Source organism: Antechinus flavipes, chromosome 5 (assembly GCF_016432865.1).
Source record: "Antechinus flavipes isolate AdamAnt ecotype Samford, QLD, Australia chromosome 5, AdamAnt_v2, whole genome shotgun sequence".
Classification (NCBI taxonomy): domain Eukaryota; kingdom Metazoa; phylum Chordata; class Mammalia; order Dasyuromorphia; family Dasyuridae; genus Antechinus; species Antechinus flavipes.
The window spans coordinates 262,361,308-262,388,370 of record NC_067402.1 but is presented as its reverse complement, the minus strand read 5'-3'; the positions used below and the strand labels follow the sequence as shown (position 1 = coordinate 262,388,370).

General features: G+C 37.6%; 1 protein-coding gene across 1 annotated transcript in view; it reads left to right on the top strand.

Moving 5' to 3' along the window:
* Positions 1 to 27,063, top strand: part of POC1B (POC1 centriolar protein B) — a 92,492-nt gene that overhangs the window by 7,837 nt on the left and 57,592 nt on the right. The window contains exons 3-6 of the mRNA XM_051963640.1: positions 6,167 to 6,338; positions 14,872 to 15,051; positions 26,050 to 26,157; positions 26,288 to 26,403. Coding sequence (XP_051819600.1) covers positions 6,167 to 6,338; positions 14,872 to 15,051; positions 26,050 to 26,157; positions 26,288 to 26,403 — 576 coding nt within the window. The remainder of the gene's footprint in view (positions 1 to 6,166; positions 6,339 to 14,871; positions 15,052 to 26,049; positions 26,158 to 26,287; positions 26,404 to 27,063) is intronic.

Sequence of the window (27,063 nt, the reverse complement as noted above, 5' to 3'; positions counted from 1 at the left end):
TAGAGGATCAGTTGTTGCTGAGAGCCATTATTGATAGTTGACAATTTTGCTTGTAATTCTCTTATTCCTTCAATAACTATGTAGTAAGTGCTTGCCATGGCACTGGGGATACAAAAAGAAGAAAAAGACAGCCTTTGCCCTCAAAGAGCTTACAATCTATTGAGGGATACTGATCTTTGCCTCTTTTTATATCCCCAATGTTTAGCACAGTGCCTGACACATAGTAAGTGCTTAATAAATGTCTATTGGATTCATTCTTTCATTTCATGTGACTTACATTGATAGAACTAAACTTCAGTTGTTGTGTCACGAGTACCATTGAGTTAGTTGTTCCCCTCTTTATGACTTCTCCTTCATGGCATTTGCAGAAAGAAGCAATATAGTGTAGTGGAATGAATGTTGGAGAGGTTTGGATTTTGCTGACTAGCTCTGTGACCATAGGCAAATCACTAAGCTTCCCTATCAGTAAAATGGGGAGTGATTATACCTGCAAGCATCTTCCTCCCCTGCTTGTTATAGGGTCTAAATGAGATATGTAGTTTGCTAGCAAACCTTCAAATGCTTTAGAAATATCCTAGGGAATATTAGTTGATTGGTCATACCAAATTACTTAATATGTATTTACAGTTGACTGTGTTAATCTTTTTCTTATCCTTTAAATCAAATTGGAAGACTAAATTCATTTTTCTTAGTACTATGCCCTATTAAAATTTTACCAAAAACTATTTTTTTGAGAATCTCTCATTGAGAACTATGTAGGTAGTGGTGGGAAAATACCATTCAGGTTAGAAAGTTATATTTAATTCTCAAAACAACCTCATAAGATTTTGAATATAAGTAATTTTTTCCTGTTCTATTGAGGCTTTCCTTTAGAGTGGATATAAAAGAAATGTGACTTTCTGAAATACTATAGTGATTTCAATTGGCACTGCTACAGTTGGATCAGAGGGAATGGTTTTCAAAATGGAAATGCTAGCGAACCTTCCTGAATCCTTCCATCCCTGCTAGCTAGTATCTTAAATATGTCCTCCCTTTATCTACAGACAGGTACTTCCACTTTCTTTCCTCATATTCTTCTCTTAACCCCTTACAATCTGGCTTCTGACATCAACATTCCATTTAAACTGCCTTCTCCAAAGTTTTCAGTCATCTCTTAATTACGAAATCACATTCTCATCTTTCTTGATCTCTCTGTAGGTTTAAGCATGGTGATTACCCCTCTTCTTGATACTGTCTTATTTCTAGATGTTTTGAGACATTAGTCTATCCTGGTTCTCCTTTTACCTGTCAGATAATTGTCTTCTTTGCTGGATCTCCATCTAGGTCATATCGCTAACCATGGGTGTCCCACAGGGCTCCATCCATCTATACTATTTCATTTGGTTATCTTGGCCATCTGTTATCTCTGTGCTGATGATTCTCAATCTCCTTATCTAGCCCTTCCTTACTTCTACTCTCACATCACCAAGTACCTACACCATATCATGAAATGGATATCACATACAAATCTCAAAATCGCCATGTCCAAAACTGACCTTTTTATTTTTCTCCCTAGACCCTCTCTTTTCCTTATTTCCTTATTCCAGCTGAAGGTACCACCATCCCTTCCGTCTCCTAGCTCTCAATCCAGGTGTTTTCCTTGAATTCTCACTTGCTTTCCCCCCCCCCCATATCTAATCTCTTGCCAATGTTTGTTGGTATTAATTTCATAATATTTCCTCCTTATGCCTCTTTTTCTTCTTTACCAATCACTGCTATACCTTGGTGTAGGCCCTTATCACCTTACTTCTGTATTGACTGAGTAGACTCGTGCTTGCTCTCCCTGCTTCAAATCTTCCCCATCACAAGCCATCCTTCACTCAGCTATCAAAGTAACCTTTCTAAACTACAAGTCTGACCATATCATTGCCTCTATTCAGTAAATTCAAATGGCTCTCTGTTTTCCCCATGATCAAATAAAAAATTCTCTTTGGGGTTTTTAAGGCCATCATCCAATCAGCTCCCATGAACCCTTCCCTTCCACTCCCCAATCCTTTACAACCTCTTGACACTGGCCCCCTTGCTGGTCTTCAAACACAACGCTCCATCTTTTGACTCCGAATTTTACCTAGTTATCTCCCTCCACCCCCCACCCCATGCCTAGAACTATCTCCCTCCTTATCTCTGCTTTCTGGTTCCTTTCCAGTCCTCCTTAATCTTCATGCCCTCTCTGATTATCTTTGATTGCTCATGTATGTATTTTGCTGTGTACACGGTTATTTGGATGCTTCTTGGGAGCTGAGTTGGACCTTTGTATGCTAACACTTAGCATTATGCCTGACACATAGTTTACTAACTAGAGAAGTGACATGGTTGGACTAGTGCTTTAGAAAAATTAGTTTGACAGTTAAATGGAGGATGGACTGGATTGGGGAGAGACTTGAATTGGGGACAACAACTAACAGAATGTTGCAATAACCTAGGAGTGTGGTGGTAGTAGTGTCAGAGGAGAAAAGGAAGTGTATACAGTGAAGATACTAGGGAAAAGGTGAAAAGATCTACAAATTAATGATCTTGATAACAGTGGTTAGTAGAATCCTAAAGTAAATTGTTTAATACATGGCTTGTGAGCATTTCAAGTTAGGAAGCAGGGATTGCTTGGCCAGCATGGAAGTCTCCAAGAATGAGTGATATACCCAAATACTTTTATTTGGTTTTTGGTAGATAGAGTGACTAGTCAGCAGGCATTTGGTTGAATATTTTTCAATATCTTAAGGGACAAATTGGAGAAATGTAGGCTAGATATGAGGAGTTAGATAGCTTCATGTGTGATTGAATAATTACATCCAAAGAATATTGATTAATGTTGATTTAAAGGGACACCTGTGGAAATGTGGTACGGGGCTGTCCTTAACTCTTTTTGATCGATGACTTGAAGACAGATTTTATAACATTTATAGTGACATGAAATAAATGTCTTAGATATTAACATTAGATGATTCTGCTTTAAAATGCTTTAAAATGTATATATGTTAAGTCTTTCAGTAAAGTAAAAAAATCCTGCATTTAGGTTAAAAGAAAATCAACTTCAGAAGTAGAATTTAAGGAAGCCTGTCTTCAGGGTATTTTGTGCGATGAAAGACTAAAGGTTTTGGTTGACTAGAAATCCAGCAGGAACCAATTTAAAAATTCAGTTCAAATGGAAACATCTTCTAAATACCTGTTAATTATATGAAATCACCAAATAAATCTACTGAGTAAATGAGTACTTTGTGGTGGATATTTGCCCCAAGGAGTTAGGTAAGGCCCTTTTCCCTTCTACACAGGTGACTCAGGGCAAATTCACAAAAGGGAAATCTTTCTTGACAAGAGGGATTTTGAAAGGCAAACCCCAAACTGCTCAGTTGAGAAGCTCTTCCACCATTAAAGAATTCCTTCACAATACATATATTCATACTACTCCCTTCATTTGACCTTTCATCTCCAAAAGGATCCATCTGATTATGAATGACACAAAGCTGCTGACATTTTAAATTATGTGTCAGTATTTATCTAGGGTGGGGTTCAAGTAGAAAAACGTAAAAGCAAATTATAAGCTGGCCCAGAACTGCACTGACATCACTAATTAAATAACCTTTTCTCTTGTGGGGCTTTGGTGGGGAAGGACACTGGAGAAACAAAGAACTAAATTGTGTGTAACTTGCTATTACTTTAGAAGACTGAGATGAAATAGGAACTCAAAAAAATCCCAGTCTCACTCCTCACTCAAGTTGATAATAGCATCTCATGCATCAATCAACTGGACCTCCTTTTTCTTTGCTGTATTGTCATTTTATGTCTCCCTTGTGCCTGATGATATTCCTAGGCCTGGAGCTGGACAGCCCAGAGAGATGGAGAAACTTGCTGAAGTTCAAATAATTGATAAGGGACTTACTTGGCTTGATAAGCTTGCCATCATCAGCTTCCTCTGGGTGGGCCAGTCCTGACTGCTGCACCTTATAGTGCAGATTAAAGTCTCTCCACCTTTCATCGGCACCTATTACTGAGTGAAAGCTAAGTCATTGCATTCAATAGCCAGTGTTGATAGGAAAACTAACCAAAAAGCACCCGGCTGGGCATATGAGGGGAAGTACATGGAAGATAGGAGAGAATCATAGAATCTCAGGACTGCAAGAGACCTCAAAGAACATCCAGTTAGATGAAGGATTTTGTCTTCTGGTCTTCAAGAAATTGACATGGTTAAACAAGATACCAGAATCAAAAGAATGAATATAATGGCCATCTGAATTTTTCTGTTTAACAAAGTCAGTTCAACAGGCATGTCTGAGGCCCTCCTGTACCCAGATGAAGGAGATAGAAAGATGAAAATACAATCCAAAAGATCCACTTAGCTAATAATATTAGCCATATTTAGATACTTAGCTATCAAGACAGAATAGTCAACTATAGCAATCTAGTGTTTGACAAACCCAAAAATTCTAAATTTTGGGATAAGATTTCATTATTTGATACTTAGCTATCAAATGATTGATTGATTTGGCTCCAACAACTTTTAAAGACCTTTTCCTGAGGTGTGCAGAGCTATGCAAATAGAGGGGGGGGAATATGTGCTTATGAGAGCAGATATCATTTAGTAGTATTATCAAAAAGTCATCTAGAGGCACAGAAGGTCTCCATTTAATTCAGATCTAGAGATAGAAACTTCATGACTGTTGAATAGAGCTAGGCAGGAGCGCTTCTTAAACTTCCTTCAATGTTCAAAAAGCCTGTGGTTTTATTAGGAACAATGTCCCCCTTTTCTAGTGGAAATCACAGATTCTTCCTGCCTCAGAAAACAGTTTCGTAAGCTATTTTAGCCATTCTTCTATTTGTACAGTGTATTTTTAAAAAGGGGGATAGGGGGGAAAGAGATTGCCAAGGAAATTAAAGGAGGAATATTTAATCAACTTAAGCCAACAAATATTTATAAACTTGGAAAATCCCTTTAATGTTAGTTGTCATAAAACAAATGTACTAAATATAAATAGTTTTAATGTATTTGTTAAGGATTCTTTGAGACTGACTATAGTTTATCTCCCCTCTGATGTTCCTTTTAGCAGCAGGATCATAGGCTTGGACCTGGAAGAGGTCCCCCTCCAACTAACTCCCTCATCTTACAAGTGTCCCAGAAAGGTTAAGTTATTTCATCTGGGTTCTAGTTCTTTGACTCCGAATCTGGACATCTGTCTCCTTTACAGTCATGCTGTTTGTTTATATAATTTGAAAATAATACAACTACATGGGATTTTTAAAAGTTCTTTCAAATAACACTGACTCCATTGTGAGAATTCTTAAAGTCACATGCAAGTAAAAATGATAATATTTTTCAAATTCAGAAATAGAAGCTATGTTTTTGTCTACCGTGAACATTTGTTTGTACTATTGATTGTACTCAAAGCCCCTGGCTCAGAAGCCTCAGTGCTGCTGTCTGTTGGATGCTCCCTGGGTTACTTATCCTTCTCTAATCATGAAACATTTATTGGTTCTCACTGGGTAGAGTGTCTAGGACTTGTGCCAATGGGGTTACAAATAGTAACAGTTCTCATTTATATAATGTTTTAAGGGTTTCAAAGTGTCTTGCATTCTTCTCCCTTCTCCTTAGAATCAGTGCTTCCTCAGAGACATTATATGACTGTGGACAAACTGATGAACCTGAAATAAATAAGACTATAAGGACCTAACCAGCGTAGGTGAAGAGTTTCATTGATAGAGGCTTCCTATATATTTTGATTTAAAAAAAAAGTGATCTGGACTTAAAAAAGAAAAAGAAAAATTACAAATGAAAAAACTAAGGCTTCAAAAGTCAAGTAGCTTATTTACTAGTCATAAACTTAGTAGTGTCATAGACAGGTCTTGAGCTCAGGCTTCTAATACCAAAATCATTACATTATATTGCTTCTAAGGAAATATCATAAAGGTGACAGTTCGATGTTGAAGGTCTCCTTTTATTATTCTTATTATTTTTGTTAATTCTTCAGTGTGGCTTTATCCACCTCTAGCCTTTGCTTTTACCTTGTTATTTGATATTACACATTGTAATGAAATTCAGATACTTTATTATTTTTTTCCTAAGTACATTTAACTATGGGTATAACCTGGATATTTTTGCTTTAACAAAACAGTGATTATTTTTTTCTATTCTTGATAGCCAGTGCCTCTTGGGATACCTTTCTCATGCTATGGGATTTCAAGCCACAGCCCAAAGCTTTCCGCTATGTGGGTCACAAGGATGCTGTGACCAGTGTACAGTTTTCACCACTTGGAAACTTAGTTGCATCTGCCTCACGTGACAGGACTGTTAGATTATGGATTCCTGATAGGTGAGTATAATTGACTAAAACTGATGTTTTATGAATTTGAAATGTGAAAGGAAAAGGGGTATTTGGCTGTGGAGAGCTTTGTCTAGGTATCAGTTACATATTATATAATAATAATAACTAATTATAATATATTAATACTGCTAAGTGCTTTATAAATATCTCTTTTGATCTTTACAACTATTCTGAGAGGTAGGTGCTATTATCATCCCCATTTCACAGAAGAGGTTCTCTTTGGCTGGTTTTGAACTCAGGTCTTCCTGATGCTAGATCTGGTGGTCTATCCATCTAGCTGCCTGCCACATTAATCCATATGATCACACACAAAAAATTAAAATCTTTGTAATAGAATTGATACTTATACATTTCCTAGAGCCTTCAAATTATTGAGTCCCCTAATCATCTATACTAGACTTAGTTTCAACATATAAAAGAGTTCAAGCCTTCTACAAGTCCCCTTGCCCCAACTTGCTTAGCTGAAAATCTTGCCCTTTTGTATCTATCACCAGAAAATTGGAGGTGTTTGTCAATAGCTCCCTTTTTTCTCCTATTATTCACTTCAGTTCACTCAAATGTCTTCCCCCTTCATGGACTCCTTCATCCCTGCTTCATGTAATGAGGTGGCCCTTCTCCTTGGCAAGGTAAACCCCTCTACGTGCACTAATGATCCCATCTTCCATCCATTCTTCTCCAATAGGATGCTCTCTGTCTAATTACCATTCTTTTACTTATCTTCAATCTCTCCAAACCCACTGACTATTTCTTTGACGGCCATAAACATTCCCATGTCCTAAGTTTTTTAATTACTTAATACAATGACTTTTTCATTTTCATTTAATTTTATTCTTTCACTTAACAAGTCTTATTTTCCTTCCCTTCCAGCTCTCACCCACCGAGAAAAAGGGGGAGAAAGCACAAAACCCTTGTCACAAATATTTATAGTCAAACAAAACACATTTTTGCATTGGAATGACCTTTTCTTTATCCTTATCATTTCTGAACTCTGTCAACTTTGACCTTATTGATCATTCTTTTCTCCTTAAGCTATTGATGTCACTTATTTGACCACACCAATCTCATTCTCTTTTGCTGGATCTTCATTCAGCTCATACCCACTAATTGGGGTATCTCCCAAAGTTGTGTCCTTGTCCTTCTCTTCCTCAGTATTCTTTCCCTTTATAATCTCATCAGCTCTCATAGTTCAGTTATCATTTTTGTTTTTTTTTAGCTAGTTTGCTAGTTGGATGAGCATAAGGTAGGTAGTATTTCCAAGTCAAATTAATTTGCATTTCTCTGATGATTAGAGTTTGGACACATTTTTGAGTAAAATCTATTTTTAATATTAATTAATTATTGCATATAGGCTAAAGACCTGTATTAAGTACATTCTGAATCATGAGCATAAAGTCTGAGAGCCACAGTCCTCTAATCCTTTCAAAATTTCACCTACATTATTGTGTTTAATTCTCCATGTCACATTTCAGGGAAGGACTCTGAGATATCAAGAGGTTCCAGACATGGAGAATTGAGACAGCCATGCTTTGCTGTAAAGAATTTTAAAAAGAAAGGGAAAAAAAAGGAAGAGGAAATAATTAGTAAAACTTATCAGTACGTTGGAAAAATGTAACACTGTATATGCAGTGTTGTATACCTGTAGATACCATCCAATCTTGGGTGAGGAGTGGAAAGATCACTTTCAGCAGGACAGTCAGGAAGATTTGATAGAAAGCATCCAAACTGGGTCTTGAAGGAAGTAAAAAAAACTTCAACAAATATTGATAAAAGTTGACTCAATTCCAAGCAGAGGAGGAAGTATGTAAGCAAAAGCCTGAGAGCTAGGAGAAGGTATGATGAGAACACAGCATAGAGAGGAATCCTCTTTGTTGGGACATGCACTACAGCAGGGGAATTCACCTGAGATGTGGCTGAATAACTAAGCTGATTGTCAGGGGAGGAGTTGAAATGTTTTTATGGAAGAAATGGGAGCTAGTGAGGGTTTTTTTTTTTTTTTTTAAATAGCAAAGTAACATGCTTGTAGTGATTAGCCAGATTATGGGGGAAGCAATGTGAAAAGGTCGTAGTTTGCAGACGGGAGCACTAACTAAAGGTTATTGTATAAAGGTATATTCTAGGTGGGAAGAATTAAAGAAGTTAAATGGTAGTTACTGTGGGAGTATAATGGAAAGGCTAGGTATAAAAATATTGTGGAGCTAGGAAGGGTAGCTTTTAGCAATGAACTACATATTTGTGGTGAGGTACAGGAAAGATCCAAAATAGTGCTAAGAGAGATGGTAGAGGTACCATTCATAGAGAAAGAAAATTTTGGGGGAAATGATATTGATTTTGAAGTATCCTTTCTTATTGTTGCTGTGTACATGACAATTTTTTCTTTTCTCATTTTGTATTTAAGTTTAAAATAAAGACAATTATTGGAAAAAAGTTGGAGGGAAAGAAAGGATGGATGAGAGCACTGAGGGGATTAGTGGAAGAGGGGACCTATACTCAAGTTAGACAGTTTTAATAATATGAATGAAAACATAATAAGTGTGCTCCAAGCTGGGGACTCACAGAGAAAAAGAGAAAAAGAAGTCAGTTCTTTCTCACATGGTATTTGGAGAACTCTATAGGAAGGTTCAGCTGCATGACAGCTGGAGACCCTTGAATGTTCTAAGTGTAATGCAGCAGCATCTTTGAAGAGGGAAGGAGGAGCTCATGGAGTTAGAGCCTTGAGGAAAGTGTTCAAAACCATTATAATGGAGAGTGTAGAGATAATCAAGAAAAGGAGAATGAAAGAGGGAAGAGGTAAAGATGATTCTAAGGTTTGGGATCCTTTTAACTAAAAAAACCATTACTTCTGTCAAAATTAGGAAGAGAGGAGGAGAAAGGAGCTTTGAGGACAAGATGATCTCAGCTTTGGATGTTTGGGTTTGAGGTGAAGGTAGTGTGCCCAGATGGAGATAATTCAACATATCCCGGGAGGCGCGGAGAGAAATTGGGACTGGAGATGTAAATTTGGCAAGCAGATATATCAAGGGTAGTAATTGAAGCCATGGGGATGATTAAGATTACCAAAGATGTTAATTTAGAGGAGATTGGCCTTGGACACAACTTCTTTATGAGGGGATGTCAGTATGATCTATGCTGTTTTCAAGCAGGAAGGAAGGGGAGGAGATGGAGAAGACCTGAGAGCCATATACAACTCCTTGAAAAAAGGATAGAGAGAAAGACCAAAAAATATTATATTGTGGTACCAGAGATATGGGATCTCACTTTTCAAGCTATTTTTTGACCATTCCCACATGCTTTATCATCAGTCTCTGAAATTTTTATCATTATGTGGGTATAACATGTATGTTTGTCAGGATGCAAAGGACCTATGATGTTGTCATAAGGTTCTTCCAGTATTGAGACATCCTGCACCAGTGCAGAACACACACCTAACATTTTATATTTATTGAAATTTAACAGAGAATTGAAATAGTTTGCCATTTCTATCAGAGTATTACTCTAGAAGAAGGTTCTTCAGTTTTTTGTTTGTGGCACCTTTGGTGTTCTCTTGTGAAATTGTTAGATTCCTTCTCAATCATATTTTTAAATGCAAAAAATGAAATACATAGAATGGCAAAGGAAACCTATTATGTTGAAATAAAGATGTCCTTTTATCCTCTGTCCAAGTTCATGATCCCCTGACATCTCCCCATGGGCCTCTTGGGGGACTGTGGAGTCTTACTCTAAAGTTATGATTAACTTGGATTCCTCGGCCTACTTTGGAATCCTGATTTGCCACTTGTAACTGATGTGACCTTAGCTAAATTATCTAAATCTCTTAGGGTATCAGATTCTTTATCTTTAAAATAAGACGACCTGACTAAAAAGTTGCTGAGTTCTTTTCCCAGTCTTAGCTCCTGTGAATTAGATATTGGAGCTGTTTCCAGCACTCAGAGAATAAGTAGGGCAGAGTGACCAGGACTTTGTCTGACATTGGCCAAATTTACCCTACAACAGGAAATTTAAAGGAGTTATAAAAAGCAGAACTATTGTGTTGTCAGAGGAAAGAGGCAGAGGGTGTGGTACAGATGGGCTTGGCAGACAAGGCAGTGAGAGGAAGCTAGGGAGCAACTTGATCCTTCCCTCAGGTAGTTCCCAAGTTTGTAGGGCCCAAGTTTTAGCTAGGTCTCAAATTGGGGAGAGTACCCCGGCCCTAACCCAGAAATCCAGTTCTCTTAGGGCCGACACCTTTAGCTTAAATGCCACCTTGGAAGAGAGGACGGCATCTCAGGGAGCAGTGGCTGACTGGGACAGGAAATGGAAACTTTGGCCCCAATGTGCCTTCTTGAGGACACTTCTGCCTTTCTGACCCTGGAGACTTAAGTTTTCTCTCAAATGTTGCCCAGACATTATGAAAGAATACCAAGGATCTCAGGGGCTGCCCGGGGGAAACAGAAACATTCAAACTTGGGTGTTCCCTGCCATTGGAGTCAGAATAGCCCTGTGGCAAAATCTTACTGCTGATGCTTTCTGCCTCTGTGATCTTGGACAAGTCTCATCTATAAAATGAAGGGGTTAAATTAGAAGGCCTCTGATGTGGGATGGGACCTACTCCTATTAAGGCAAGAGAAGACACTTAATCCCTGAGCCCCTGCTGGAGGGCTATCTCTTCTCCCTTCATCCTTGTGTCTTTTCCCCTCTCAAGCTGTTTAAACTTTTCAGCAAAGTTGAGGTATGTGTATGGAGTAACTTTGGGGCCAGGGAGTCCCTAGAAGGATGGAAGTGCCCCTGTCCCTATTTAGCTGCTTATACTAAGTCATGAAACCAGAGACCAGTGCTTTGGAAGGGCTGATGCTCCACACCCCTAAGGGATGCTGCATTTCAACAACTTGTCTGAAAGAGCACCAGGGCATGCATCAGGAGTCCTGGGTTCTAGGTCCTGCTCTGACACTGAGAAAAGGAGAGAGCTGGACAAGATTCTCTCTAATGTTCCTTCTGGCTCTAGTAGTCTGTGAATCTATATGATTTGGGCCTTATACAACTTTTATCTGTTTACAGATTTTTAGGTAGTTGTTTTATTTTTCCAAGTAATCTGACAATACACAATAAAAGTTACAAAAATAATCTGGCCTTTTAACCCAATACCTCCATTGTTATAACTATATCTTGATACATTTTATTAAAAACAATCAAAAAATCTAGGATATTTCATAGCAGTTTTATATATCATAACAGAGGACTTAAATGTCTAACGGCTAAGATTAAATACATAGAAGTACATTATATCAGGGAATTAACGTAAAATAATATTTTAATTCATTTTAAATGGACAACTATGATGTATACAATGAAAGCTAGAGAGAACTCCATGTAATAATACCAAGGGAAACTATAATGGTGGAAGAACCAGGAAATGAGAATGAATGGACTGAATTTCTGGTGGGCCTTTGAAGGAGTGACTGAAATAGCATTACAGTTGTTTGGGAGCCAAAACTGCATAGTACAGTAGAAAACTAATTGGATTCAAAGTCAAAAGATTTTGGCTCCAATCCCAGTTTTCCCCCATTGTACCTGTGTGGCATCAGCTTCCCTGGCCCTCAGATTTCTCATTTCAAATGAGGGAACTTGGACAGAATGGCCTCTCAAGTCTCTTCCAGCTCCAAACTTTTGATCCTATGATAAGTTTAAATGTAAATAGTTTTTAAGCAAGTTGATTATGTTAAAACATTGAACACCCTCCCAAAAAAAATTAAAAAATAAAAATAGCCTCATTTTCCGTAAGAGTTGAACAAGTCTCTTGGATTTAAGGCTTTTTTGAAAATGAGAATTTGAGCTAGATGATCCTTTTTTTCTCTTGTAAGTCCTTCTCTAGAGTATCTTATTGTTTGCTATAAATTAACTGTTCCCCCCTCTTATTTTTCTCCAAATCCCAGTAATCAAGTTTCTTGAATTCTAGATGTGAAGAGACACCTCAACTTAGCACATTGTTGTTCTTAAGAATTCATTTAAATAGGAAGCTAAATAGCACTATTCCTTGAGCAAGGCGGGTTATGGATGAGCAGCTTCCACAACCATGGTCTCATGGGATCCTGAAGTATCTGTGCCTTTTCAAGTTTAGTGTTGACCTCTCTCTTAACCTCCCTTCCCCAAGCTTTTCAGGCCACTTGCTCCTGGGAACATATGTAGTGCTCATCCCAGGTTCTAAAATTCATAGTTAAACTCTGCCAACACTTATTTAGCTACATGACCATGGGAAGGTCATCTAACTTCTCTGAACATTATTTTTCTCATCGCATAATATTGTAACAAGGAAAGTGCTTTCTAAATTGGAATTGGCTTTATAATTGTGATCTAATATCATTATTACAACATTAGCATGATTTAAATTCATTATACTTCAAGAACATCTGGAGCTTGTATTTTGCTTGTTGTATCAAACCCCAGAACATTGCATAGTCTTCTCAAAGAGATCTCCAGAGAGTTTGGCCTGACCGTTGACACAGAAAAGACCAAGTAGATGATAAATGTTTGTTGTCCAAGTTACATCATGCACTTGGTTGAGCAGCCTGTAGACACATGCACAGACAGACACATACATATTTGGGACTAAGTGCTCAGACCCAGAATTGAATAGAAGGAGGAAAACCAGTTAGACTGACTTCAAGAAATTGTAGATTCCATGCTTCTCATGTTGTAGAGCAATGAAACACATTATTACAACAATCTCTGAAGAAATCAAAAGGAAGATCACATATAGGTCATGGGTGGGTGTTTCCAGGCTGCAGCATAAAATCAGTGAGAAACTTTGAGGAAGAACTACAGAAAAAGATAATGGCCAGGACCTAGAAGAGAACAGAAGATTAGCTGAACCTGTACGGGAAGGAACGGTGATGGATGGCTAGCCAGGGTACGCCACTGGCACCTTTATACTGAAAGGCAGGAAGTGAAGGCCTCTGGCACATTGGGGAAACTTGGTAGTACCATGGACAAGAATCATCAAGAATGACAAAGGACCACCCAAAAGTATTTCCAAATTAAAATGATCAAAGACCTTTTTGAGTATGAACCTATGTACTAAATATATCATGTGGCTAAAATGACTGTTATTATTTGAGTGTCCACAGTAATTTATAAGCATGAAAATAGTACTAACAATAGTATTCATGTGATTTACATGTGATCTTGTTGACATAGGTAACTCTCAGGAAACTGAGGCAGACGGGAAGTTAAGTGATTTGCTAAATGCCCAAGGCCAGATTTGAATTGAATCATCAGCTTGCTGTTATATGATTTTATAATTACTAAATTTAAAAAATTGAGGCTTATGCAGGACCTGAGTTGAATCATTCTAATCTATTAATGCCTGAAACTTTTGGCAGGACATTAAATAAATTCTGTTTCATGACCAGTTTCCTGTAAGGTATCACTAATGCTAACACTACTATCTGAACAGAACATTTTCTAAATCTCAGTTATAAGTGAGATAAGACTGCTTTGGGAAAGGTTAGGACTTCTCAAAACTCCTTCCCAGTGTTCTAGGCTTCCTTATAGCCACAATTTCTGGCCCTTATAACTTCTCCCATTTCTTTCTTCCCTTCCTTCACCTGTCTTGAAACAAAGAAAACCACAGCAGCAATTCTATGCTATTAAAAAAGGAAGGAATAGGGACCAGACCTGCCATGATTTCACTGGTCCAGGAATATCTCCTGAGTGAGGGAACTCCCGGTAGCCAAGCAAACTTGCCTGTGACTCCTCTGCAGTTTATAGTCTTAGACCATGGCGTAGGTCTCTCTGAAGTTAAATGACTGATCCAGAGTCTCACAGCCAGTATGTATCAGAGGCAGGTCTTCAACTCAGCTTTCAGAGTGCAGAGATACCAGCTCTTGGTATCCATAAGAAGGAAATGGTAATAAGAGCATTTTTCTTTTATTTCATCTATAGGATTAGGGATAGGGGATAGTAGGTAAGAAAGAATGTGTTTTCTAGGCCTTGATTAATGCTGATTAGTATTTGCAGAGGTGATAACTAGAATAAACAGATTTTCTAGGAAAAGACAGTAGAGTATGAAGATGCTATGGACAGGACACCTATTCTTTTTGAGTGCATACACATAAGTGTGCACACATGCTCCAAATCCTGTCTGTATTTTCATAACATTTTCTATAACCCCCTGTTTAAGAACATCAAAATCTTTCTATTGTTCCCATTAGTTATAGCTTTAAGTGCCCCTTCACCAGTCTCAGAATCTCAGGGTGAATACACAACATCTGGCAGAAAGCCATTAAAAATATGATTTTTCTCCATTTCTGGTTTAAAACAAAAATAGCTTAATGCATGGGGGGGGGGGGACCACTCTGTATCTGTTTCTATTAACACAGCAAATTTTAAAATACAGTGTCATGGGAGAGTACAGATGTGAAAAGATCTTTTTAATTCTGTGATTTTAAGTCTCTAAAAACACATTTAAATCAGTTTGTTACCTCTGAATGATGCCTAAGTTAATATATTCTAACAGCCTCTGGGAAATATGTAACCTCTGTGTTTTCAGGAAAGGGAAATCTTCCGAATTCAAGGCACATACTGCCCCTGTCCGAAGTGTAGATTTCTCCTGTGATGGCCAGTTTCTCGCTACAGCTTCTGAGGACAAATCCATCAAAGTTTGGAATATGTATCGGCAGCGCTTCCTGTATTCCTTGTACCGGCATACCCATTGGGTGTGCTGCGCCAAGTAAGTTTAAAAGGAGTTGGAGTAAACTTACATATAATACTTCCTCATATAGGTCAAATCTTCCAGCAGGACCTATATTTCAGAATCTCTTTACATGTTTTTAATGCATGAATAACAAACATTAGCAGGAAGAAAAACCTTTTTTTATCAGATCACCTAATCCTTTTAAAAGTAAGTAAATTCTGTCAACAAGAGGCAGTGTGGCATCCTCATAGTCAGGAAGTTCTGTCTTCAAGAAATACCTCTAAGCGTATCCTGGCTTCATGACCCTGGGCAAGTCACCTCCCCTCTCAGTGCCCTGGACAAGTAACTTTCTAAGACTAAAAGTGACCAAGCAGGTATCAACCTGCAAGAAATGCCCCCAAAAAACTCTATGGAAAATTTCAAATTTATAAAACTATTAAGTTACAGGAAGTTACTTGATTTGCATAACCTTAAAGTCTTGAAGGTAAAGAACTTAGAGTGTGGGGTCCATCATGTGAATAATGGCGACATTAGTACAATGTGATTTCTTTGTTCAGATTCATGTTTGTATTATAGACATTGATCTTGGAGTGAGGAAAGGAATGAAAAGCTAAATGAATATTGGGGATGATCCTCGGAGGACCTCTCAGAGGCCTCTGCAGGCATCTTCTGGTTGAGGGGAGATACCATAATACTGAGTATGTTACCTTCTTCCTCTTTTCTTAATGGAGGAATGGATGAATGAGTGAATGGAAATAGGGACAGGTAGGTAGGTAGGTAGGTAGGTAGGTAAAAAGAAAGAAAGAAAGAAAAAGATCAAACTGATAGAGATCCAATAGATGTGATAAGTAGAAAGAGAAGCATAACTGAGAGATAAAGAAATAAAAGTTATAGGGATAAATAAAGAGATGACAGAGATAAGCGGATGGATGGATGGATGGATGAAAGATGACAAAAATAGATGTTGAGGTGATAGACAGTTGGATAGATAGAGGTGATAGAAATAGATGAATTTAGAGATAAATGAATGGATGAATAGATAAGAGATAGAAGAATAGATAAAGCATTAATTGATTGCCAGGCACTATCCTAAGTACTGAGAATACAAATATTAGCAAAAAAGAAATTGTCTATCCTCAAGTACATTTTTATGAAGGAAGATGACATTTCAAAAGATGCTGGAAATTTGGGCAGAGAGAGGGAAGTAACCCAGAGAACATAAAGAAGTTCAGAGAACAAGTAATCAAGTTAGGAGAGAAATGATCATGTTTGACCCAGGTGCTTCTTTAAAAAGAGATCTTAAATAGAAATTCACATGTCAGTCAGAGGAACGGCAGCAGAAGTCTGGACATCTTCAGGGTGAGAAGGCTCTGAGTAGGAAAGTCTGAAAAGTCAGGAGAAGAAATGAATTTACTGAAATAAAGTATTCATTAAATAAAAGTGAATAAATACATCTAAATAAAGGAATCAAGAATTGCTGGAATGATGTAAATATTTTAAAATTGGCAAAGTAAAGGCAATGAAAGGAAATTACTAAGCAAAGAGGCTCTTGAGACTTGTTTTTAAAAACTAAAAGTGGAGAGTTGAGACAGAGATAGTCACGTACATGCTACAGAGTCCCCAACTTATTAAAAGGGACATTAAAAGATTAGAAGACTTTTACTTTTGTTGTTTGAATTTTATTGTCATAAAAAAAAATCCCAGGAACCTTATGTCCCACCTCCTAAAATGGAAATTGCATCACTTTAAACAGAAGTTGTTCTAAATTAACTATCCTTTCCACTACACAGTTATAGCTAGTATCAAATCAGGCATGATTAGAGAAACCCAAAGAAAAGACTTGCTCCCGTCACTTCCTTTCCTTTGGTCTCAGGATATGGGAGAAGGTCATTTTAGGCGGGTAGGGGTTGAAGAATAGCCCTTTGAGGCCCACATTTTGACAATTATACAATTGATTTTAATAATTAGTATCCTTTCTTTGACCCTAGTCCCAGAGCTGAGTGAACATCTTGTTACAAACCAAATTTATTCCATACTGTATGTAATGTTGATATCCCTTAAATGTAAAATAAGGTTACTAACTATTCTGTCAGCCCAGCTTGGCTTAGGTCTCCTTTCTGTTCATGGAACGGAATTTACGGAAATACTTTGAAGATAGGCCATCTCTGCAAAAGTTAATGAATAAGTCTTCTGTACATGTGGACTTCTTTCTTAACAATGCCTTCAGATTCAGTGCAGATTATTTTCTGGTTTTTTAATTGCAGAAGATTTTTTAAAAATAAAAGGTAAGTTGTTTTAATTTGCATTGGAACATTGTTATTATGTAGGCTTGTGGCAACATTTTATTTTTAGCATGCAAAATTTGTATGTACTTCATTTTATTCATTCTCCGTATTGTTTTGAGTCAAGACATTTAATTCAATAAATATTATATGCCAACTATGTGCTAGGGATTGGAGATGCAAAGAAAGTGATAAAATGGCCCCTGTCTTTTGGGAGCTTATATATTAGTAGGGGGATATAGCACATTTTACAAATAAGTGTTCTGTGAAAAAATTAAAGGGGGGAAACACTGACAGGTAGGAAGATCTGCAAAGGCTTCATGAAAGAGGCACCTGAGCTAAGTCTGAAGTACAGATGGAGTCTAGCCATGAGGGCCTACTCTGTTAGGTCCTTCTGCTTTTTCACCTTCTGCCTAACTTTTCTAAGCTCTGGAATAAAAGACCACCCATTGCTGAAGTGATATGTGTGAACTGAACTAGTGCTTCCAGTTGAATGGCAAAATTAATTAGAATACTGTGATAGTCACCCCAAGATGTGATGAAGATTTGGCTTAGAGTGATAATCCTTGAGTGGAGAGAAAAAGCTGGATAGGAGAGAAGCTGTGAAAATCAAATTTTCAAGCCTCGGCAACTGATCGGATCAGGGAAGGGACAGGGAGGAAGGCTCTTGATATGAACCTGGGCGACTGGAAAGATGGCCTTGTCCTTGACCTAACTTTTGAGAAAGAGCAATCTCAGGAGGAAAGAGAATGAATCCTATTTTAGATGTATTTGATTTGAGGTTTCTTTGAGATGTCCAACAGCCAATTGATGTGTGGCTAAAATTCAAGAGAGAGATTAAGGCTGGGCACACAAATTGGGAATCATCTGCATAGAGTTAATACTTGAAATCTGGCATTTGAAGAGCTGTTGTTGTCTAAAAGAGTGTTTTTAGAGAGAGAAGAGAATAGCATCAGGTTGTCTTTTTTGACTGCCACATCTCCTGACTGAATCTTCTTGAGTTTCAGTGCACTCAATCCCCTCCCCCCAATCTTTTCCAAAGCATCCTCTTCTTGGAGAACCTCGCTGTCCCTAGGTCGTCCCCTTCCACTTTGGTCTTGGCACAGGTCACCCACAACGTCCCTTAAGAGCACATCTCTCTGAGGGAGGGATCCTGAAGTTCAGTGATAGAAAGATTCAATCAGGAGATATGGCAGCCAAAAAAGCCAACCTGATGTAGAAAGTAGCTGCTTGTGTTCCATAAAATGATGGTCTTTAGCCACAGGTGCCATCAATTCAGTTGTTTTGTAGTTGCTTTTCTTGGCTGAGATACTGGAGTAATTTGCCATTTCCTTCTCCAGCTCATTTTACAGATTGGGAAACTGAGGCAAACAGGATTAAGTGATTTGTCCAGTCCTAGGAAGTGTCTGAGGCTGCCTTTGAACAGTTCCAGTCCTCTATCTACTCTGCCACCTTGCTGCCCTTCTTAATTATAATAATAAAAGCTAGCATGGGTCCTTATAGGTTTGCAGAGCGTCTCACAAATATTGTCTCATTTGGTCCTTACAACCATCCTGGGAGGTGGATGCTCTTCTCATCCACATCTAGAGAGGAAGCTGAGGCAGAAGCAGTGGTCTGCCCAGGGTCTTGCATCCAGGTACGTGTCCAGGGTAGGAGTTGAACTCGGGGCTTTCTGACTGCAGATCCAACCCTCTGGCTCCTGTACCAGGTTGCTCCCAGCAAGAGAGAGATTATTCAGATCAGAGGAATGAGGAGTCCCTGTGTGATGGCTCCCTGATGAGGCTTACTGTCCTAGAGCCTGTGGCTGGGACCGAGAGAGAATCTTCGGAGATCCAAGGCGCCTGGCGAGGGTCTGAAGTCCTGGCCTAGAAAGTAAAGAGCTTCAGGGCCAAGCCCGCTGTCCTGCGGCTGCTGCGCCCCCCCCCCCGTGCTCCCCACGGCAGGCGCGGGCATCCGAAGAGAGGCAGCCTTGGGAACGGAGCCATCCTCGACAAAAATGGGGTCTGAGGAAAGATGTGGGCCTCTTTTAAAATTGGAAACAATCAGGGTCCCCCAGGTCCCCCAGCGGGTGTCTAAGGCCTCCTGAGTGCAGGACTCTGTGCGCCATGGCGCCACCTGGTGGCCGTGCGAACGTGCGTGTGGGCCTCTGACCCGGCAGGGAGAAGGCAGGAGGCTCCTGGTCTGAGGTGGGGCCTGCTGAGCACCGTCTGCTAATGAGACTTTACCCAGAGGCACCACACTAGACAGACGAGCTCTAGAGGAGCGGGGCATTGACCAGAGACAGTCCCACAGTGGAGCGGGTCACCAAAGCCTGCCCTGAGTGCGGGCCCAAGGTCACAGATCACGCCAGCACGTCCGGCCTGCTTTAGGTTTGCGAAGCACTTTACAGATCTGATCCTTACACCTACCCTTAAAGGGGAGTATTATTATTTTCCTCATTTTTTAGATGAAGATGTTTCTTAATAGAGAAATTCAGATGTGCCCAGAGCCACACAGTGTGTGAGGCTGGGCTTGAAGTGAGGTCTTACTGACTCCGGCTCCAGCCTTGCTGCCTCAGAGATCGTCCAGTCTAATTCTTTTATTTTTCACATGAAGAAACTGAGCAGTTACCCAAGATCACAGGGCTAGCAAGTACCTAAAGTCTTCCTGACTGAAGTCCAGCTCTCTCTCACTCTGTCCAGCCTGCCACACTGCAGAGCCAGACCTTAGGGATCCAAATGCAACGAGGTGAGTTGGTACCATCATCAGTACCAGTGAGACTTGCTACATCACACAATATGAGAAATATGGCTTCTTATTCAGAAGTGACCTTTTAGGTGAGGATTGTGGGCTAATCTATTAAAAGGAAGAACAGTAGATATAATGCTCTATAGGACCCTAGATTGAGAGGGAGAAAGGACCCTAGAAGTCATCAAGTCCATTCTTCATTGTACGAATGAGGAAACTGAGGGACAGAGAAATTAAATCACTTGTCCGAGGTCCCCTGGAGAGTAAATGATAGAGGATCAATTCCAATTCCACTTCTAGCCTCTACTGTGCCTCTGACATTTAGGTGTAAAAATCCACTTAATCAGTACAAAACAAAGCATAGTTGGGGAATAATTAGTGTGAAAAGAGGCTGGGAATTCTAGTGGACTTTGAGCACCATGTAAATCAGCAGTGTAATGTAGCAGCCTATTGGAATCTTAGGCAACATTCTGAGAAGTGTGTTCCCAGGACCCCAGAGCCAACAGAGTCACCCTGCTTTGACCCCCTCTGGGTGCAACATTTTTAGGAAGAACCTTGATGAATAAGGGAGTACCCTGAAGATGGTTGTAGAATGATGAATTTAAAACTGGAAGAAATCTTAACGATGCCGGGATCACAGATTAAGATCTGGGATGCATTCTATTAGTCATGTGGTCTAAACCCTTGCTTTTTCAGATGAGAACATAGAGATCCAGACAGATAAATGTCTTATGTGACATCATACAGAAGCAGGTGGCAGAGTCGAGACAGCCCAAACACCTGTTCTCTGACTCCAAATCTAGCTTTCTTCCCATTGCTCTATGCTTCTTTGAGACCATTACCCAGAAGCATCATTTGAAGGAACTTGGGATGGTTAGAAGAAGCAAGATAAAGGGAGCACGAATTTCCTTTAAGTATTTGAAGAGTTGTTCTGTAGAAGGTGAGGATGGCTTGTAATTACTGTGCTCGGTCCCAGAGAAGAAAACTCCTGGTAGGTGAAAGTTGAGAGAGGCACGTTGAGGTTCAGTCTAAGGAAAACTGTCCCCCAAGTAGAATTGGCTGCCATGGGAGGAGGTCTTAAACCAAAAGTGTATATGGTAGAAGGATTTTTGCTGAGGTTCAAATTATTCTCTGAGGGCCCTATTTCTGCCAACAATGTGACTTGGCGGTTTAAAAAATTTTCCTTTTCTGTCTATATGAAGAAGGTGATAGTTCCCAAACTGACGAAGTTCCCTGTGACTACATACCTAACCCCAGAACTACCAAATATGAGTTCAATCCTGGCATGATGTTTGAGGGAAGTGATTGGCAAATTTGAGCACATCTAGAGGAGGGTAGCCAGAAGACAAAAGGCCTGGAAGCTGTGCCCCATATGTCTCTTGACAAATGGTTTAAGGAATAGAGATGTTTTGATTGAGAAGAGTAGAATGGTTCTGATAATTGTCTTCGTGAAACTGAAGATCTTATTCGGCTCTAGACTCAGCAGTGGATAGAGTGCCAGGCCCGGAGTCAAGAAGACTCAAGTTCCAGTTCAACCTCAGACACATAGTAGCTGTGTGATCTTGGGCAAGTCATATAATCTCTGCCTCAGCTTTCACATCTGTAAAATGAGGACAATAATAGCATCTGTCTTTCAGGATTATTGTAGGGATCAATTGAGATAATTGTAAAGCATTTAGTCCAATGTCTGACACATAATAAGTGCTATATAAATGTTAGCTATAGTAATAACAAGAATAATTATAATAATTTTTATGATTGATTGAATGATACCACAGAGCTACCAAGGGAAATTCTAGTAGTTAATTTTTCAGCCAGAACAGTTTCAAAAGGTCTTACTGGACTCCTATTGAGCTTTCTTATCTTCTCCCCCCTCCTCCTCCTCCTCTCCCCCCCCCCCACCAAAGAAAACTTTAATGTTATATTGCATTGTTTTAAGTAATTAAATCTAAACACTGGAAAAACAGTATGTAGTTAATCCAAGACAATAACTTAACAAAGAAATACTCTCCAATCAATATGAACTGATTGGAAAACTCAAAAATAATTTGGAAGAAATCAAGTTTAGATTACATCTTTCACCAAATACCACAGTTAAGTCCCAAATGGAAGTATGAGCTAAATTTAATAGGTCACATCATTTTTAAAAATTAGGTTTGCATTCATGATGAGAATGGAAGAGGTACTTTTTTATAACTGTGGTTAGAAAGGAAATCATTTTAAGTTTTAAAAATTTCTCTTTTGTTTTTATCACCTTAATTTTTTAACATATTCTCTTATTAACTCCCAAAGCATTCCTTATTGCAAAGAATGAGAGATAGAGACAGAGACAGAGAGAAACCAACAGAGACATACACAGTTCAGGGAGAACAGTTCAGGGAAAAACTCAAGTTATATCAACCAAAGTAGTTGCAGAGTTTCACATACAAGAAATGAAGGACATAGAACAGACGAAGTAATTAGTCATATGGTAAATATTTGAGCAAAGATATAGGGGCAGAAAGTTAAAGGCAAAAAGAAGTGGATTATTTTTTTCAGAACTATTGATCGTGGTTACTAGCCTCCCAATTATAATTTGCTTTAGAGATGATTCTGTCAAAATCATTTCATATAATTATTTAAATTGGAAAGTCTTGGCATAAAAATAGTTCATAATTATGTATTAAGATTGTCATGTGATATGAAATAAATCTCAGTTATGGATAGCTTGTTTTTTAAAAATAGATAATAAAATTATATAATAATATATAATAAAATTATCATAACTCCAATATTGTCCTGTTTGTCTCTGTCTCTTTCTTGACTTCCTTCTTTTATATTTCTTTAACATCCTTTTGCTTTCATTTTTCTGTTTGATAAATGTTTTATTAATACTCTTTCTTTTCCTTTATTATTTTTCTTCCCTCAAAATAAGACAAATGCCCTCCCTTCTAACAAATAAGTGTAATTGAGGAAAACCAATCCATATTTTCACCCTGTTTGCATCTTTAGTCCTTCACTTTTAAGAGGTAGAAAATGTGATTCACCATCAATCTTTTAGACTTATTTTTGTTCATGCCATGAATCATTGCTATTATTTAAGTCTTTTAAGGTTGTTTTCCTTTATAATGTCATAGAATGTGTAAATTGTTTTCTTGATTCTGCTTTGTTTACTCTGCAGCAGTTCACACAAATCTTCTCAGGCTTCTCAGAATCTATCCATTTCATTGTTTCTAATGGCATAGAATACTACATTATATTTATATACCATAATTTGATTGGTTGTTCTCTGAGTTGATAGGTACTCCTTTTATTTCCAGTTCTTTGTTGCTACTAAAAATGCTGCCATAAATATTTTTATACAAATGATTCATTTCTGTCTTTGATCTCTTTGAGGTATAAGGCTCAAAATAATATCATAGGTTGGAGGATAGTTTTATAACTTTGGGAATATAGTCTTTAATTATTTTCTGAAATGATTTGACCAATTAACATATTCCCAATAATAGATTATTGTGTGCCTTTCTTCTCATAGCTTTTTGAAAAATGGCTATTTTCCTGCTTCTTATCTTTGCAAATCGGATGGGGTACACGGTATGAATGAAGTGTTTTTAATTTGCATTTTTCTAAAAATAAATAAATAAATAAATAAAAATTAAAAAAAAATTGCATTTTTTTACTAGTGATTTGGAGCTTTTTTTAAAACCAGAATTACCTATCCGTTTCTTTTGATTGCCTATTGAGGAAAGGTCTTTTTCCTTATATATTTGAATCAGTTCCTTAGATATCTTACATATCAGATTTTTATGAGAAGTTTTCTATAAGGAATTCTTCCCTGTTAAATTATTCACTTGCACTATGCAAAGCCTGTTTCAGTTTTATGTAATCAAAATTGTCTATTATATTTCCTGTAATTCTCTTTATCCTTTGGTCAAGAACTGTTCCTCTCACCATGGTTATGAAAGGTATCATTTTCACTGTTCCTTTTATTAGTTTATTATATGGCCTTTTACATCTAGATCACATGTCTCTTTGGAGCTGACCTTAGTATATGATTTGAAATGTTTGGGTAAATTGAAGTTGTGTCCAACCACTGGCCAAGTTGCCTAGCACTTTTTGTCAAGGAGTGAGTTATTACCTTCATAGTTTTGGGATCCTTGGATTTATTGAACACTATACTACGAAGTATGGTTTTGCATTTTGTGTATCCATTTGGTACCATTAATCATTTTTTTTCTGTTTTTTTACCAGTTCTAAAAAATTTTAATGGTTATTGCTTTTAGTGTAATGTAAAATTTGATCTTGCTAGGCCTTCTTGTCTATTATCCCAGTTTTTTCTCTCCCATTATTTCCCTTAAGATTCTTGAGATTCATATAGTCAAGAATATGTTATTTTGGTTGAATCTTGATAGCTTTTTTCCTAGTTCTGTAAACTAATCCTTTAGTGATTTGATTGACATGGCCCTGACTAGGAATTTTATTTATTGAATATTCTCTCTTTTGTTATATGTATATGGCTCAATCACAAGCAATATCTCCCCAATTATTTAGGTTTATCATTATTTCTGTAAAGTCTGTTTTGTATCTGTAGTTATACAATTCTCTCTTGTAAGTATATTCTTATAATATATATTTTGGTATGTGGACTCCTGTTTTTGAGTCCTATGGTGATTTTGATTGGAATTTCTTTTTCAAGCTCTTCCTGTTAGGTTTTGTTGTTAAGATATAAAAATGATATGGATGGGTATGTTCTATATGGGTGTATTCTGTATCCTTCCACTTTGTTGACATGCTATTTCAATTAATTTTTAGTGGGAACCTCCAGCATTCTTTGAGTAGATCATTCTATCATCTGCAAAAATCACTATTTCATTCTTTCTTGGACTACACTCATTCCCTCAGTTTGTTTATTTTTCTTAGTATAAGTAGTTTTGATAACCATAGGAAGTAAAAATGGTATCAATGGACATTGTTATTTTACCTCTATTTTTTTTTACTAATTTTTTGGGGGGTATGTGAGGAAATTATAGTTAAATGATTTACATAGGGATTTACATAGCTAGAAAGGTTTTACCCCTATTCTAATGGGAAAGACCTTGTAGCTTTTAGTTTTAGATAAAAATAATTCCTTATATTAAGGAATAGTTCATTGATTCTTATCCTTGTTATTTTTAACCTAGACAGATGGTGTATTTTGTCTTTTTCTGTATCTGTTGATAAAATCACTGTGATTTTCATTGTTTTTGTTATTAATATCATTTATTGTTTTCCTAATATTAAACCAACTCTGTATTCTTGCTACAAATCTGACCTTGTTGTAGTATATAGCCTTTTGGCTATGCTGTTGTAGCCTCTTTACTAAAATCTTTTCCCATTATTTTTGCATATTGTTTTGTAATTTTTTCCCCTCTACTTTATCTCTTCCTGTTTCAGATATTAGGACTACAAAAGGAATTTGATAAGATCCTTGCTTTTCCTATTCTTGAAAATAATTTATGTAATATTGGAATTTTTATTTGAATATTTAATAGAACTCTCTCATACATTCATCTAATACTTCCCCCCCCCCAATTATCTCTAGTTTTGTCAGCATATGTTTGGAAAAACTAGTTGCTAGTTTCCTTCATTTCGTCTTCATTTTTTATGAAGTTTTTTCATCGTTCATATTGACATTTTGATTTTTCTTTTTAAAATCAAATTAGCTAAAGGTTTACTTATTTTTATTTGTTCAAAAAACTATCTCCTAAGTTTTGTTGATCAGTTCAAAGGTTGCTTTAAAATTTTATGTTTTATTCTTAGACTTTCTTTTTTTCGTTATTAGTTACAGTTTTTCATTAGTTGCCTTTGGGTTTCTTTGGTTTTTGTTCCATTTCGTTTCCAATTTATTGCTCTGTATCTTCTTCCTTTTGCTGATGAAAGTGTTGTATTTAAACACATGGATGTTCTCCCAAGGATTTTCTTTAGTATTTTTCTAGGGATGCATGATTTCTTTTTTTTTTCATAAGTACCACCTGCTTACTAGCACCTTCCTTCTTGTGCTTTCCAGATTTTCAGCTGATGGAAGACTAATAGTATCATGTAGTGAGGATAAGACTGTTAAAATCTGGGATACAACAAATAAACTGTGCATTAATAGCTTTACAGACTCTGAAGGGTAAGTCAAGCCATTCTGGGACATGCGGATGCTTGTGCTTTAATTAAAGAAGACTTTGCTCTTCTATTATTGCAATCTTTTACTTCATGAAAATGACAGTGCCTGACATCTGATTCATTTTTCCTGATAGGTTTGCGAACTTTGTGTCTTTTAACCCCAGTGGTACGTGCATAGCTTCAGCAGGTTCTGATCATACAGTGAAACTCTGGGATATAAGAGTAAACAAGTTACTTCAGAATTACCAAGGTGACTAATGCATACTAAAGCATAGCCATTCAAGTCTTTTTTAGAATCTTCCATAAGCCTTTGAACCTCTTTGTACACAGTCTGGTCCTTTTAGTGAGTCTCCACACTGGTACCAGCCAGCCTTTGTACTAGTCTGAGAAAGTCCCTGAGAAAGCTTTAGACAATAACTTTCTTTACAGTCTAACAGGGATGTAAACAGAGAGCCATTTCTGTTGATTTTCTTTTTCAGGTAACTAAGTGAACATTGAACTGACTATTTTCTTTCACTTTTTAGCTGGCCAGCATAGATAATGTATCTTTATTCCTATTATGAATAGACTTTTTAAAAAAAAGTTTCTAAGGAGTGAGGAACAGATTTCTGTTGCTCTGGCTCCATCTGTTACTGATAAGATGAGGTAACTGCCAATGGTGGGAAACCTGGGAGTCCTAGAAAATAGAGGAAAGGTAATTCCCTTCACTGAAAACCAAATCCTAGGTTTTAAATTTACCACAGGTGAGCTTTAGAAACCCAGGGTCCATATCTGAATTAATGAAAGGCTTTAGACTTATTCTGTACCAAACACTGTGCTATACCCTGGGGATGTACATAATTGTCTAATACAAGGCTTTCTTTTCCCCTTCATAATAAGCATTTAATAAATAGTTACTAGCTGGATGAAT